This window comes from Ischnura elegans, chromosome 8 (genome assembly GCF_921293095.1).
Source record: "Ischnura elegans chromosome 8, ioIscEleg1.1, whole genome shotgun sequence".
Lineage (NCBI taxonomy): Eukaryota > Metazoa > Arthropoda > Insecta > Odonata > Coenagrionidae > Ischnura > Ischnura elegans.
The window spans coordinates 51,359,998-51,376,069 of NC_060253.1; the positions used below are offsets into that span (position 1 = coordinate 51,359,998).

At 40.5% G+C, this 16,072-nt stretch overlaps 1 protein-coding gene across 1 annotated transcript; it reads left to right on the top strand.

The window, feature by feature from the left end:
• The first annotated feature begins 340 nt into the window (after window positions 1-340).
• Window positions 341-15,971, top strand: LOC124163297 (chitinase-like protein EN03). The gene is made up of 5 exons (XM_046540102.1): window positions 341-444; window positions 8,676-8,802; window positions 9,587-9,735; window positions 10,621-10,948; window positions 14,898-15,971. The coding sequence occupies exons 2-5, from the start codon at window positions 8,682-8,684 to the stop codon at window positions 15,659-15,661; spliced, it is 1,362 nt and encodes a 453-aa protein (XP_046396058.1). The 5' UTR covers window positions 341-444; window positions 8,676-8,681; the 3' UTR covers window positions 15,662-15,971.
• Window positions 15,972-16,072: the final 101 nt, after the last annotated feature.

A 16,072-nucleotide genomic window follows, 5' to 3' on the forward strand; every position in this document is an offset into this window, starting at 1 on the left:
GCCTTTCCAGCCGTCTTAGCACACTCTCTCTGATTTGGCGGATGGGCGATAATGGGAATGGCAAAAGCTGACGAATTAGCATACGCCGCGGGAGGTTGGATTGGTTTTCTGGATGGATGTGGAAGGAAAGGAGCGAAAAACATCATTGTTTGTACGCGCGAGCGTTAGGTCGGAAGCACCAAGGATATGTGGTGAGGAGGATTCTAGGAAAAAAATAATAAAATCAGACACGGCTGTGACCAGTACCGCCGGCCGGCCGGCCGACTCCGAAGGCCTTCTCTAGTTGGTCTTCTCGCCGCATGGAGCTCTGCGTGAGGGGAAAACACTTCAGGAGGAGGGTCGGCGGTGGGGAAAGGTTGTAGGGGAAGGAGGTCTATATCAATGGGTTGCGAGAGGGAATCTTTGCTCAGTAAGTTGCCGCACGCCCGATAAGCGTTTACTGAGGTAAGTGAATATCCACTTTGGGTTACCTCTTTCGTTTAGCGTGAGACTATTCAGGATTCGCGAAAACTGAAGAGGATACAAAAAAACATTCTCATGGCCTCGTACCGGGATTTGAACTCAGCATTTTTAGTAATCCACCTACCTGACCATGTCCTTCCCTTGTGGATTTTTGGTGGTTTTAGCTGGCTGGGGAGAGTTCTACCCTCACCTAACAGAACCAACCTTTGGGTTGCATCGCTGACAATGCGTGAGTAGGAAGCGAAGCGACATATTGCTCACTCATTGACTCAACACGAAGGTTGTTCGGATAGGTGAGGGTAGAGCTCTCCCTCATTGGGGATGTGGATTACCCATGTTCGGAGTAGGAGGAAGGGGTTGTTTTTTATATATAAACTTTTCTCGGGATTCCGTGTGGGTAAGATTTTGTAAGAGGTAGTTTTTTTGCTGAGCCATCTCGCACCCCGAGGGTTTTTTGAATGAAGGTAAACGTCTTCACCTGGAATTGATCCCGAGGCTCCTCTATCAGTATCCAAATCATTCATCGTCTAAATCCTCCACGCTCCTATTGTATGTTCCAGTTTTTTTTCTCTGCATTTTTATCGGAATTGTGATTTTTAATGCAAACTTCTACTTTTTTCCGAGTGAGTATTTCGATATTTATTGTGCTAGGTGATTGTCTTGGGAGGAAGCATATTTTGGCTATATTGTTTGTTTCAACTCTTTTGAAAACTTGTAAACCCCCAAAAATAAAATTGAGTAGGCATAGTATTATATTATTAGTATTTGTATTTAGTATAATTTGGTGTTCTGACGTCTTTTCAAATGTTTGAAGCTTCTGAAAAAAACTTAGAAAGTGAGTTTTTGTGTGATTATCTTGAGTGAACACCACCACAAGTATTTCAAATAAGAGATATTGAAATAGTACCGGTTTTCTATGTGTTTGCGGTTTTCTTTGGATGAAAATTACAACCTAATTAGCTTTTAAAGAATTACCTATTCATTTTCATATCCTTAGTAATCCCACTATTTTGCCTATTATAAATCAAGCTCTCCGTATATTTTAGGACTGCGATATTAATTTTTCTTCTCTGAGGGTCGAAGTAGCAGTTACGCCCAAAATTTACTCTGAGGAAAAAAATCTTGTTGGGTTCTAAGTCGAGTTTTCCATTGCTGTGTCAAGTTTTAATATTTGAGGGAAAGCAATGACTAAAAATTTCATGCACGGTAAATAAATGCAGTATTAGACAGGATATATTTGTGCATTATAGAAATGAGTTCTAGTGACAAAATGACTAAAACTAAAGGTTTTGAAGTTTTCCTCCACCTTGTGATTGGTAGTAATGCGACCGCTTCGTTTCAATTTAAAGAGTGAGTTTCATGCGTTTGAAATCAAGATTTATGAAGATTTTTATTTTTGGATCCAATGCCTTTTTAAATTCCTGTCGTATTAGAAGATTGGTTTGAATGGTTATACTTAAAGCCATTTCCTTATGAAGACAATGTATTTCTGTTTTGGAATTTCCTAAACCCTTTAACATTTTATCGCTATATATTTATGCATTTTAATCCACAGAATAGGTGTGGGAATTGACATTGATGAGTATTATGTGTTTGAATTTCATTCAGTGTTTATCCCTATTGCGCAATCTAGCCTCTGAGAGTGTAAAAGCCAGGATATTATGCGTCAGGTGCATTTTTTGCTTTGACTTTGATACAGTTTATTTTGTAGGATTTTAAATTGGTATTATATTTGTACTTATAACATTTAAATAAGTGGGGTGAAGTCGTACTGAATGGATTTTATGGATTTAATTTTTCATAGGAAGTTTTCTATTTGATTTAATAATCACATATTTATTTATTTCTAATCATGCAAATTCAAATTCTGCAACATTAATATTACCTTTGCTTGAAATAAAAGGCAAGACGATAAGTTAAATGATTTCCGGAGTAAATTTGTAAATTTTATACATTTTGACTCAAAATCAACTGAAGAACAAGAACTCGTAATATGGTTGTAAACATGCGAGCGCTGTGGTTGAAGCTTTTGAATTCAAGGTTAGGCTTCGTTTTCGTGTCAAGGAATCCTCCTATTCGCAATCTTCTCCAGCTCCAGGTTCTATTCCAAGATGTTGTGGCCACTCTGTATTTTTCTTTCATCATTTGTTGATTTCTACTATCAAATGCAACGGGGTATATCAGCGCCATAGTATGTTCCCATGTGAAAGTTTCCAGAAGTCGTGAGTGGTTGAAATTTATACGTATATTGAGAGGAGTTAATCTCGAGAGCTTGCTAGACCAGTCGGTATAGTGTTGGTCTTTTGACAAATTCCTCGTCTTCCATCGGGCTCATACTAATAAATCATTTAAGTTCAAGGTGGTCCAGGAAAAGGATATTCCCTCTCTCTATGATATGTAGTATAACACCAATCTGGATTAGTTTGGCGTGAGCTCTACCTCACCTAACTATACCAATCTTTAAGTTGAATCAGTGGCAATGAATGAAAGTGATAACTTTATGAATAAATTCTATTTTTTAGAGCGCAGTCCCCTCGTTAAATATTTTCAGCCTTCCTAAAACTTAATTTAAGGAAAATTATACTGGTTTCAAATTAACTTTTGGTACATAATTTTGATATTATATATTTTTTGGTATCAATGTTACGTATTATACAAATTGGTAGTATGGAATGGTCTTAAATTTCCTTGATTTTCGTTCCCAGAGATTTCAGTTCCAAGAATAATGTTGGTATTCAGTAGGGGGCCTTGATGTCGTTGATTACCGAGCAATGGCTTTTCAATGTTTGGAAATCGTGAAGTGGATTCACGTCGCTATTACCAAATTGTCATGAGGAATCGGGTCATTAGTGCCCTATCTCAGTCTCTCATTAGGCATTATTTGCGTACCGACTCCTCTATTAATAGCGCATCGATAATTTTCTGGAGCATATCAACAGGGGTTAAAATGTCAAATAACAACTGTGCCGAAATTGTGGGGAACCTTTGAATTATCGATAGCCCTCAGAGGGGTGGTTCAATGATCGGAGAAATCCCGATAAGCAACGAAGAAGAAAATGTTTAGTCTGCGAAACTACCGCGCACACTCATAATGATTTACTGTAACCAATTAGTTTCCTTGAATAATTCTGATTTATTTCTATAATGAAGATAGTCGTGTGTTCTTTTGTGGTAAAACACGACTTGGTCGATTCATGGAGTGCAGTAGTGTACGTATATTGTGTCTTTAGGGAGAGCTAAGATCAAGCTAAGGCTAGGTTAAGTAAATTTTACTAAGGACATCCCAATGTATTTTGTATTCAAAATAATTAATTTAACATTAAATACTTGAAAAATTAGTTTATAATTAAAAAGGTGAAACTAAATGTAAAAAGCTAGTATGAAAGTACTTGTAGATGGATCGGAAGTATGTACCCATTAGTGGTGGGCGGAAGACATCTTAAACTAAAGAAAGAAAATATTTTTGGATTCATGTTGGTGTGGTGCCCAGAGGGTTTTACCTCCCACCCCGTAGGCCCGAGTTCATATACCTAAGGTAGCGGAGATTTTTCAGAGACCATCCGAGCCCTGCTTTAGTGTTTCCTGGAGAGCACTTCAAATTACAGCACTTCATCCGTCGGAAGGGAAGTTAAACCGTGGTCCCCTTGGTGCGTTTCGTTAAAACCAGACTAATGTCGACGCCAGGTTTCACTTCACCCTTCCTTCCCTACCCTTTCCTAAGGCGCAAATGGACTTATCTATCGGTAGCCTCCTTCTGATACCTAAAATTATCCCTCATTTCTGGGGAATTGGGGGCGGGCCCACTGGTACTTCCCTTTTGTGTAACCAGGTGGTGGTGGTGATACTCAATTAATAGATATCAAAATCAGTGGCGTGGTGAGAGGGGAGGTCTGTGGGTCCGGACTCCCACGAAATATAAAAACACAATTACTTTGCTTCATAAAAGAGAACAAAATATCGAAAAATCATGCATTTACAAAAGATCTATTCGAAAAATGAGGTTTTTTCGATTATGAAACGTATATAAATTAGTTTAAATCCCTCTACTAAGTACCCTATATTTTCTAAATTACCCCCCTGGTTTTGGACCCCCCCTCCACGAACAACATTCCTGTTTACACCACTGATCACAATACAGGGTATCGTAAAAAATGGTGCATTTTTGAACATGATTTAAAGAAAACATAATAGCTTACACTTTATTTTTCGTCTCAAACAGTTTTTTTTGCATAATCAATAAATTTCAATAAGCAGGCCCTCAGTCGTTCGACCAGAGAGAAGCCCGGAGTCTGGTATTATCCTACTCTTAAAGAAAGGCACCAAGGTGAGCGCGGCTTAACGTGCCAGCCGACGGACGGAATGTTGTACTTGTGCCTTCTTCAAGGCATTCAAGCAAGGGCAGACTCTGAAAATCTCTGCTACCGCCGGGATTTGAGCTGGAAACCTATGGGTGGGAAGACGGCATTTCAGAAATTGGCTAATTTCGACGCCGGGTTTCTCTCTCATCGAGCAACTAAGGACAGCATATTGGAATGCATTTAAAAAACTGTTTGAGATGAAAAATTCGAAAAATTAAATACATAAACGACAATCAATTCTGCTTTCATTTAAACCATCTTCGAAACCGCACCATTATTTTATTATTGGGTCCTGGCACCCTGCATTATGGGTTCCTTAGAGAAGGTGATGTCATAGTGAGTTAGGAAAGTCATTCACGGCTCTCGTGCGCCTTTGGAGACTGACGCAGACACGTCCGATGGAGCTCTCTATTTGTCATTGAGTAACTTGTTTGAACTGGGTAGCCACTTCTGTGTCGGTGATCCCTGTTGACTTGAGAAGGAAATTTTGATGAGCGCTTTTCTAGTGCTTTCTGTCAGCATTTCCTCCCCGTTAATCCGCTCTCATCCTCTCGCGTATTCAATTACTTATTTTCCTGTATGTGTTTGCTAATTCATAAAATATTTTGTTCTCTTTTTCATATCCCATTTGCAAGTACTGGCGAAATTGTTTGCCAAAGACTTCTAATTTCAATTTTTTTAAAATTCTGAATGAGAACTATTTGCTTTCCTTGATATTTTGCAATGAATATATTTCTAAATAAATATCAACATATAGGTTTTGAGACTAGATGTCATTTTTTTGTATTTTAATGTGACAAACATCAAAAGACGCATTATTACGCTAACAGCTGGTGTCCCCCGCCTCTCGCTTATTGAGGAGGTTTGCGGGGCAGTACCTATATAGATGTAGATTCATGTGTAAGAGGCTAAATTTAAAGGGGCTCTCGTAAGCATAATTTGAATACTTCGCGAAAAAATCCGCAACACGCCAAAGCCAATAAACCCGCCGGCGCGGAGGCGATTTTCTCTCCTCGTGGTGAGGACAATTTGCAGATGACTCGAACTCAGTACACGTACTTGCTCGATTGGCCGAAATCGTTTATGCGACCATGACAACCGCCGTAAGTGGTTGGGCTTCAGTGATCGCCACCCTTCGTCATGCCTTAATATCTGGGGGCATGTGTTATTGCCGTGACCCCTCGTATGTCACGTCATTTGACCATTATCCTCATCTCTTTCTTTGGCACGGTCATGCGATGACCCCTAGATACGAGGAAAAACGTTCTCTCTATCTGCGACTTTACGGGCTGAAAAATGCCAACTAAGGTCTTTGGCTGGTGATCATTGCCTTGCATAAGAACGATGATTTTGAAATGCAAAGTGAGACGATTTTCAGTTTTTTTCGGCTTGTTTATATCATTGTTAGTTAATTTCACTGGCAAGTTTGAGTTTGCCATCGTCCTACTTGTATTAATATTAGTTTCAAGGGATCTAAGTGATAACTTAAAGAATTCATGTGTCAACTGTGTCAATCGTATGCTTTGATCTATTGTGATCATATGCTCATGAATTATTTATTATAAATTCTCAGGAAATCAGAATAAAAATATCCTCATAAAAACGTATTAAAGATTTTCTAGATAATATTCATGCATTTCAGGATTTAGCAATCATGCGATTTACTTGGACTGTCTTTTGCCTTACTGCTCTCCGCGAACTTTTATGTGACATAGGATGGGCCATTGCTCCTCTGGACTTGGAAGATCTTTTTTTTTCACGTTTTGTCCTTACAGTGTCTCGCGCTGGAGGTTTTTTGTCCATGTGGAAGCCTTTTGCTTAATTTTAGCGTCATGCTATGGCAATTTACTTCACGGTCTCAAAAATTAAGTCATTGTTTAGGGCAGCCAAGGCCCTTTTGGTCATCATTCTTTCTTTTGATGTTGGCCTGTGATTAAGGAAATCGTGCGGAAGTGATTATCATCTACCTCGCAATAGATGAGCTTCGCGAGGGCTTCCATGAATTTTCAATGTGGGAGTATGCTAATTCAAGGGCGTACCCAGTTTCAAAACTAGAGGGGGGCAAGCCATGGTAGTTCAAGTTGTTTGTAAGATTTAAGCATGGAAAAGGTGAATGAAATCAACATTTTAAGGAAAATAACTGCTCTTTATTAGTTTTTAAAATTATTTGCTTGAAAAAATATTATTTTCCTTAAAGACATTTGCGATTTTTGCTTCTGGGGGGGCAGCTGCCCCCTCCTGCCCCTCGCTGGGTACGCCCATGTGCTAATATCATCGTCCCAACGTCGTTCTAGTATTCAGATGAACAATAATGTACTGTTTTTATTTGTTCTTGATCTTTGTTTGGTTGAAAAATGTTCTTTGGTAGTCTCAGCGTACGTTAATTATGTTTGAACTATTTTCATAATTTTAACATACGTTTGTTTTGGGCGAAAACATTATAATCACAGCTCCCAATTGAAAAAAATAAATATATGTAGCCTTGGTAGTGGGTTTTCCTCGAACCTGAAAGCTTTTTTGCGATCGATGGAAAGTGCTTTTCAGATTTTCAGCTCATAAATAGTACCAATCGTACCAAATATCATGTATTGAGTGCATACCACGGCATTATATCAGTTACTGGTGAGATATAAACCAGAAACTATGATAAATATTTCAAAAATATAATCAGATGTTTCTGAGCTTCTTACCAACTAATAGATCAGTTATCATTTTTTGTGTATCTTAGTTATTAGTAAAAACACTTCATGAGTGACTGACGGAAATTTACTGATGAATTTGCAGATCGGTGTGATGGAATTTATGCGAGATAAAAACGCAATTCAATTAAAAATAAACTTTTATTTCTTAGGCCTCTAATTTGCATGAATACATTTCAATATCTCTCAAACTTTACTCGTCGGTTACTCTTTTCCTTCGGAATGGCTAAGTGTTCAGGTATTCACCCGCGAAGACTTGAGGGAAACCGGCAAGACCCCACGTAGGCCGCCGTGTTAATACTTAAGATGATGCGCCCGTAGTGAAGTCGTTCGTGTCACCGATTGCAATATTTCATGGAACTCTTTTCCTCCGGAATGGAAAAATGGCCCAGCATTCGCTCGAGACGTTAGGAAAACCGGCAAAAAAACCCACGCAGACCGCCGTAAATATTGCTTCCCGAAACTTCGAACAAGATATTGCAGGACTCACAGGATGTTTAGAATACCTTTACAGGGAAGAGGTATTCTGGAGGATTTCCCCCAAAATTGCTAAAATGACAAGTTTTTCAAGGTCTATTGTCTCCACACAATAACTTAGTATTGGCTAGACAACGACCTGGTGGATAGGTCATGTCATAAGACAGAGCAATAACACGAGGAATATAATTTAGGGAGAAATTGAAGTAAATAAGCATTTGGGGTAGGTCATAAGGATCACAATGGCATTGGGAAGAAGAAATTATGGGAACCTAGGGAATTAGTATTGGGAAAGGTGAATTGGAAAGCTTTCAGTATACCTACTAATCTTTGGATTGCAATGCTTTTAATGAATGACTTCCTTATTTACCCGAGAAATTTCGATGTCAATCGTGTGGTCAAAAAAATTTTAATCGAGAAGTACGGGAAAGAAGATTAAGGGGTAGCATTTATCACCCTTTGACACCTCGCAATTAAGCTCACCCGCACAATATGCATGCAGTTATGTCACCGGCAATTATCCACTTGACCTCTTCCACCCGCGCCGATAAATTCGTATGGGATATAACGCACGGTTGCACTTCACACACCATTGCACCACTGAACACTCCATTGTCCGCGGAGAAACTGAATCGTTTGTGCCTGGATTTAATCGAAGGTTTTCACATTTTCCTTTCAGATCACCATGGTGGCGAAATCATTGTTGGCCCTGGCTTTGGCCGTGACCGTTTCGGCGACCATTGTTGCTGCTCAACAAGACTACAAAGTGGTCTGCTATTATGACAGCAGAGCGCATTGGAGGCATGGTAAGAGAATCCGATTTTAGTCAAATTTGTTGGGATATAAGTTAAGCTTATGTTCTTTTTCATTTGAAACTTTTTTGCATTGGGATAGTTCCTTAAACCAAAAGTGTAAAAGTTGCATTAACGATTTCTTAAATTTACTTTCCATACGGCAAATTTTCTATCACTTTTAAGATAGTATTATCATCAGATCATCAATTTTGGTATTTTGCTATTAAATCCTTTGATTTGAATAAGGGTTTCATTATTGCTCAATCCTTGAATAAACGGAAAGCAGATTACCATGAAATATAACACTTTTGCAAAATTATAAAAATAAATGTAGCTTAGTCACTGGACTATTTCTGGAATTATTAGCATATGAATATTGTGATTTACGTCAAATCACTTTAGTTACAAGCAATTGCGTTACCGTTGGCTTCAATAGTTCGAAAAATGATCATATTTTTAACCTTAAGATTGACTCATCCATTTTTCTGCGCCCTTATTTTGCTCTGTAAACTGAAAAAAAAAAACATTTTTTTGCAATGACATAGGTACGCGATAAGTTTCCATTTTGAGTCGAGAAGTCGCGAAACTACCTTTTTACCAGTGTACTCACGTGACTTGAGAAGATAGAGAAGATAAAACTGCCACAGGAGAATTATTTGGGTGAATTAGTTGTGTCAATTGACGAGTGGTGCCAAGTTTTACGGCCATTGGAGACTCTCCTTTAGTTTTGTATTGCCAAGAGGTCGTAGAGCTCAATTTCCCTTTATTTAATCATTTTTTTCTGATTTTCTCACAGGCCAAGGAAGGATGAGGGCTGCTGACATCGACCCGTCCCTCTGTACCCACTTGGTTTACGGTCCTGCGAAACTCAACGTCGAGAACTACCACCTTCAACCCTACAACCCAGAGCTTGACCTCGAATCTGGACGAGGCAACTACATGGAGGTAAGTTACGGCGTCATTGAAAAAAATCAAATTATTTTTTTCTATGCTGGTTTAGTTGCATCGAATAGGGTAATTACCGTCATCAAAGAAAACGAAAGGTATTGATTGCGACTCGTACCCATCATTAGTGCATTCATAATATACAAATTATTTGGTTTTAGAAATCCCAGTTTAGTCGAATGGCAATTGTCAATTTTAACCTCATTTGAAAAAGGCCATATTGGTGCCTATGCGATTCCACTCCACGTGACGTCACAGGGACCTAGTTTCTATACGAGTAGATAGGAGTTTTACATCGTCTTGAGTTTACCAATGCATGCATGTGGCGCAGAGCTCAGGGAAATATGTCTTAATAATCATCTATTAAAACTGCCGATGGTCGCAAAGTTTCCTTCGTTTGATAAGGTATTTATAATCCTTATTTAAGCCAAGCGCTACCAGCTAGCAGGGTGCTCTGCTACCTGCTAGCATCCTGCGTCGTATCAGCGCTCAAAGCCTCGCCCCAAGGTCACCTCTATTGCGGCAGCGAGTACCAGAACGTCACACGAGGTTTTCCCAGCATTCATACTTACCCGTCGCGTTTTCGCGCGCTTGAAATTTTTCACTTTTCATTTAATCGCGAAAAAAAGATATCGTCATTTAAAAATCTAAAAGTGTGAAATACGTACTCCAGGAGTAATAATCTTTCGATTTAGGCAATAAAAAAATAAAAGGAAACCACCCTATTGTTTATTAGGATGAGGATCCACTTTTGTAATATTTGTGGTAGTTTTTTTTCTTCCAATGCGAAAGGTCGAAATGTGCTGTTTTCGCGGTTGTTTGGAATGAATGGTTGAATTTGCGTCTTCACAGAACTTGTGGTAATCTTTCTCTTCCTCCTTTCAGATTGCTGGTCTGAAGGCCAGGAATCCCAGACTGGTCGTCTTGCTCGGAGTGGGCATCTGGCCCGCTGGCATCGCCGAAGGCCTGGACCCCGTCGACCCTGAGGAGCCTGACTACTTCGCCGCTTCCGAGCCCTACCAGACCCTGATCGAGGACCACGACAAGCGGGACGCCTTCATCGAGTCCGCCAGGTCCCTGGTCAAGAGGGCAGGGTTCGACGGCATGGACCTCGCTTGGCCATTCCCCAAGGAGCCCTTCAAGAAGGATAGGGGCACCGTGGGACAGTGGTGGCACAGCGTCAGGAGGAAGTTCGGAGCCGGACGATCCGACAGTAAGTAAATCCAGATCATCGACTCCATTGATTCCCCCCTGTCGCCGTAAATAGTAGCGTTCCAGTCGCTAGGATACTTTTCAATATACATATTTTCCCGCAATAGATAAGCCACGCGGTGAATTTCATCGTTTATTGCTGAAAATTAAGCTCTAAGTGTTGACTAAAGCTGGCACATTGACTTTGGTTCCAGTGACAAACTTCTCCTCGATGTTCAAATTACTTATTACACTCGATGTTTTCACTCCCAAATGTCCTCGAATAGTAGAGGCAGTTGTAAACACTGCAATGGATTGAATATTTAGTGTTTCTACAATTTTTGCTACGGTTTCAGGCGAAGTTAGAGGTGATGGATTCTATGACTTTTTGTCGCATCTCGTTTCCGTCACGTCAAATATTTCTATGAATTAGTCAGTCAGTCAATCAGTGGTCGGCAGTGGGTTTTATAGGATATAGACCAACCGCACAAGGTTGATGCGAGATTTAGAGGAGATGCTGAGATGCGGTGCCCGGTTCGGCAGAGGTCGGTGACGTCATCAACTTATCCACCTACGAAAGGGTTACGTCGACGATTTTTCGTCGCGAGTAGCTCGAGGAATATGCGCAGCATAAAAAAATAAGGGTATCTTCATTTTTCAAGCCCTATTAAAATTATCGATTTTTGGTGAACGAGCTTCGATCTGTCTGAGGAGTGAAAACCAACCTCCTCTCCGTGAAAAATCTATTCTCCCCGAGTTTCAGGCTCGATATATGAAGCTGACTTTCCGCCTGTCCCATCAACTTTTATCGTTCTTAATTTTGAAATTGTGAAAAGAGTATCATCACAGTAAAATACTAAAATACTGATAGAGTAAAAAAATAATTTCAAAATCAGATATACGCGTTCGAAGATGTTGGGAAGCAACCATTTTCGTTAAAAAGTTAGGTTACAGATGGACTTTATTTTTTGGTCAGCTGTTTTCGACTTAGGCCCACAGTGCGTTGCCATCGCATCATTTTGCGCAGAGACTGCGTGTACATCGTACTCACCTCAAGTTATTTTTTATTTGTTTGCAAAAATCATCAGGATATAACGGCAGCTGAGGCCGTATGACGCGATCTGTGTACTCGCTCAATTCAATTAAGTCCTCGAGAACTTATTCACGGTGTCGCGAAAATTTTCCCAAGGGGACCTAGAAGTTTTCGTTTAGCACCTGATTCAGTGTGGCATATTGCCTACGCTCAGCGGTAACCTCCTCCCGCGACATTATTCCTTGACCTCCTCTGACAATACAGAGTGAGGGCAACATAACTTCCTTTTTTCAAACCCATTGTATGAATCAGAATTTTTTATAATGCAGGCAGAAATCTTAAGTTCTGTTTACAGAGTTTTGAAGATCATGAAGTAGATGACGTCCCCCAATCTCCATACACTGAGTAAACCGATTTCTGGCGTTAATAACTCTTACCGGCATAGCAGGGGTTATGTTTGCTATTTCTCCCTGGATTATGGTCTTCAAAGCTTGTAGGACCGTTGGACGTCACATAAACACGGGATTACTAAAAAAAACTGACAGAAAAAAATCACAAGGGGCAATCGGGAGCCTCTCTAAATCGCCCTCAAAATTTGCCCGCTCGAAAAATAGGCCTCAGCGGCAAACGAACGTTCCTCATTGATTCAACGCATGAGAACAACTCTTAAATTTGTGATAACATAACTTATAGCCACGCCTCCCAAACGAGCCTCGCTATCACCAGCGCTCCGCGACGACATCAACCTAATGAATGTCGCGGATTTTATAAAAGGAAGTCATGCTGCCGCACTCTGTATTTATATCGATTTAATGTCCATTTCTTTACGTTCTCTACCATTCTTACAACCAAAATTTTTGGATCACAATTGTTTACATTTTTGCGCATATCTATTCATTTTGAACGAAGGGAATCAAATTGTATATATAAACTTGTCTCGGGATTTCGCACGGGTAAGGTTTATTACGAGAGCCGACGTTTCGGGTGTCAAATTGCTATCATTGCCTCGTTATCCATATCGTAGGAAACGATTTAAGACGCATCGCACACATATCGCAACCATCACCTCGTTTTTTATTTACGTTAGTCTCGTTGAAAAGCATTTTTTCGTAAATACAGCCAGTAGCGTAGCCAGGAATTTCGTTCAGGAGGATCCAAAACCAGGAAAAAAATTGTTTGAAAAACAGGGTACTAAGTAATGGGTTTTTAACTAATTTTAACACTTCATAATCGAAAAAACTTCATTTTTTTTTGAAGAAATATTTTGTAAATTCATGATTTTTCGATATTTTGTTTTCTTTTATGGAGGAAAATAATTGTTTTTGTATATTTCGGGGGAGGAGGTCTGGCCCCCTAGACTCCCCCTGAATTCAGCATACACATACCGAATATTCACGTCTCATAACTCTTACCAACTTGGAATTATTTTAATTGCTTGAGCGACCAATGTTACAGAAATCCAGAACCCAGCGCAGTCAATCACCTATTGTTTGCCTTGTATGACTTTTAATGATGCGTGATGTGCACAGTGAGATGATTGATAAAAGAAGCTTAACCATTTGTTTGCTTAAGCTTCGACAAAAGTCCAAGACCACTACGACGACAGAATTCATTTCCATGATTTTTATTCATTTTTCGGAAATCACATTACCATTAAATTTTATCCCCTCGAAGAAGTATCACAAGTTTTCACGCCATATTTATAAGTATTTAACTTCCTAACTTCATCCATTCACCATAGTAATACTGTCGTGTTGGTTTCTGTGTTGACAACACAACTTATGTTTACTGCGCAGCCAGCTGAAGCGCTCTTGTGTGTATCTTCTCTGAGGTCGCAGTTCTTACGGAAGGTCGCTGAAGGCTCAGTAATTGGATTGATATTCTCTTTGCTCGCACCTTTAAAAGGGCCGTTTGAATTCTCTAGGCGTGATCTTTTGACCATTCGCGGCGATTGAATAATGGACTCGGGTGACTTCAGGACTCTCCGGCACCGATCAAAAGTGAAGGAGGAAAGAAATGCGCCCCTGTTCGTGGTTCCAAGTCACGTCCTGCTGTTGGCCCATCCTTCCAAAGGGGTCCTTGAGTGGGTGACATAAGCACACCATTTCGTCCTCCCCCTCTTCTCGTGGGCCAAGGTCGCGATAATGACCATGAATCCGTGAATAAGCAATACACTCCGTTCCTCTAGTCGATTTCGCTTTCCAGGAACGAGTGACCTTCGGAGGGGCCAAGGTTATTATTCATGCTATGCTTGGCACGTAAAATGGTCTCGTGATGCCTTCTGATAAGTGTATTTTTTATGGTTTCCTCCTTACTTTAAAGTCGAGGCTGTAGCGACCGGGATAAGGATAATGTGCGCACCCAGAGAGGGAATTGGGAGGGGGGGGGGGGGGCGAGCAGGCGGGAGCAGTGGCGCAGCGACGGGGGTTTTGGGGGTTACTTCAACAGTCCTGACATTGTTTTGTACTTCAACATCAGAGTACCTTCCTGCCACACCCAATCTACCTCTTTACTCCACATTCCTACACTCAGGCTATCTGTTAATAAGCTCTCTCTTTACCATAAACTTTCTTTTCCAATAAATTATCTCCTGGGTGATATTGATCCGTTTTCTCAGATAATTAAAAATTTTACTCACCCGGCATCAACATATTTAGCGCATGATTGACTATGTAGCTGGATAAATGTTTGTTGTTTTCACTTTTGTTTTATTTAAATTTGTAATAAATAATTATTTATTTCATTATTTAATATTTGTTGTTATAACTGCACTATAAATTGGCAGTCTAGCTGTATGTGTACCACTTTATTAAAATAAAGTAAATAAAATAATATGAGGAGCTTTAACTGGACCACTTACATCATAATCATCATGAGTCATGCTGTGCATGCTAAACCCCGAACCCCTTTAAATTAAACCCATTTGATTCCATTACAGCCAAGCCAGAGCCTGATGATGTTGCAACTCGCAGACGAAACGGATTTGCTGCTCTTGTTCGTGAAGCCAAGTCAGCCTTCAGCCGCAGTTCCACTCCCTTGTACGTGACCATCTCTGCACCGCCCACCACCAACATCACCGCATACTTTGACGTGCACTCCCTCACCACACAAGTGGACCAGATTCATCTCATGGCTTTCGACTACATAACCCCATTCAGGCAGAAGACCAAGGCCAGCCAACCAGCTCCCTTGTACGTCACAGACCCCCGCCTCCACTCTGTCGACTCCACCGTGAGGAAATGGCTGAGTTTGGGTACTCCCGGACGTAAGCTTGTCCTCGGAATCCCTGCCTTTGGCCGTACCTGGCGTCTCCCAGACGGTGTCCTCCCGACAGCTTGTCTGCCACCCGCGACTTCCGAAGGACCTGGCGAGGTCGGTCCTTACACCAACACCTTGGGAATGCTGGCCTACTACGAGATCTGCCACAACATCTCGCACCCTGGCATTGGAGACACATTCGGCCTCTCCAATTTCCCAGACCCAACCAGGAAGATTGGCCCTTATGCCTATCGTGCCGGTGAGCACAACCCCATATGGGTGGGTTATGATGACCTCGACTTTGTCGGAACCAAGGCCGCTTATGCCAAAACCAAGGGTCTTGGTGGAATAGCTTTTTGGGACATCAGTATGGATGATTTTGGTGGAGTCTGCAGTGTGACCAAGTTCCCACTTCTCCGAGCCGCCAAGGCTAGGCTTGTGTGATGAAGTAATGGACATGAACCAAAGATGTCATCCTTGTCATTTATCCACCTTCAGCTTTTGAACTGGTGACTCACCCAACGTCATTCTCAAGCTAAGTTTTTGTATTCATTTCCCTAGTTCATACTAAATCAATTCCTCATGTGATAATTTGTATGTATTTCTTTTGTAATACCACCATTTCAGAATGTTTGTGGACTTTTCTATTTGGTTTATACTGTAGTAGCATTTATCTCTGTATGTCACTTGTGCCAACTAATGTTCTGCCAACCACAATTTACAATAGAAATACATATTTCATTTATATACAAAAGTTGAAAGTTTTCACTTATTCTTATCCCTAAACTGGTGTGAGAGAAACATCAAATACTTTGTATACATGAAATGGAGTGCATATGGTAATCAGTACCATTG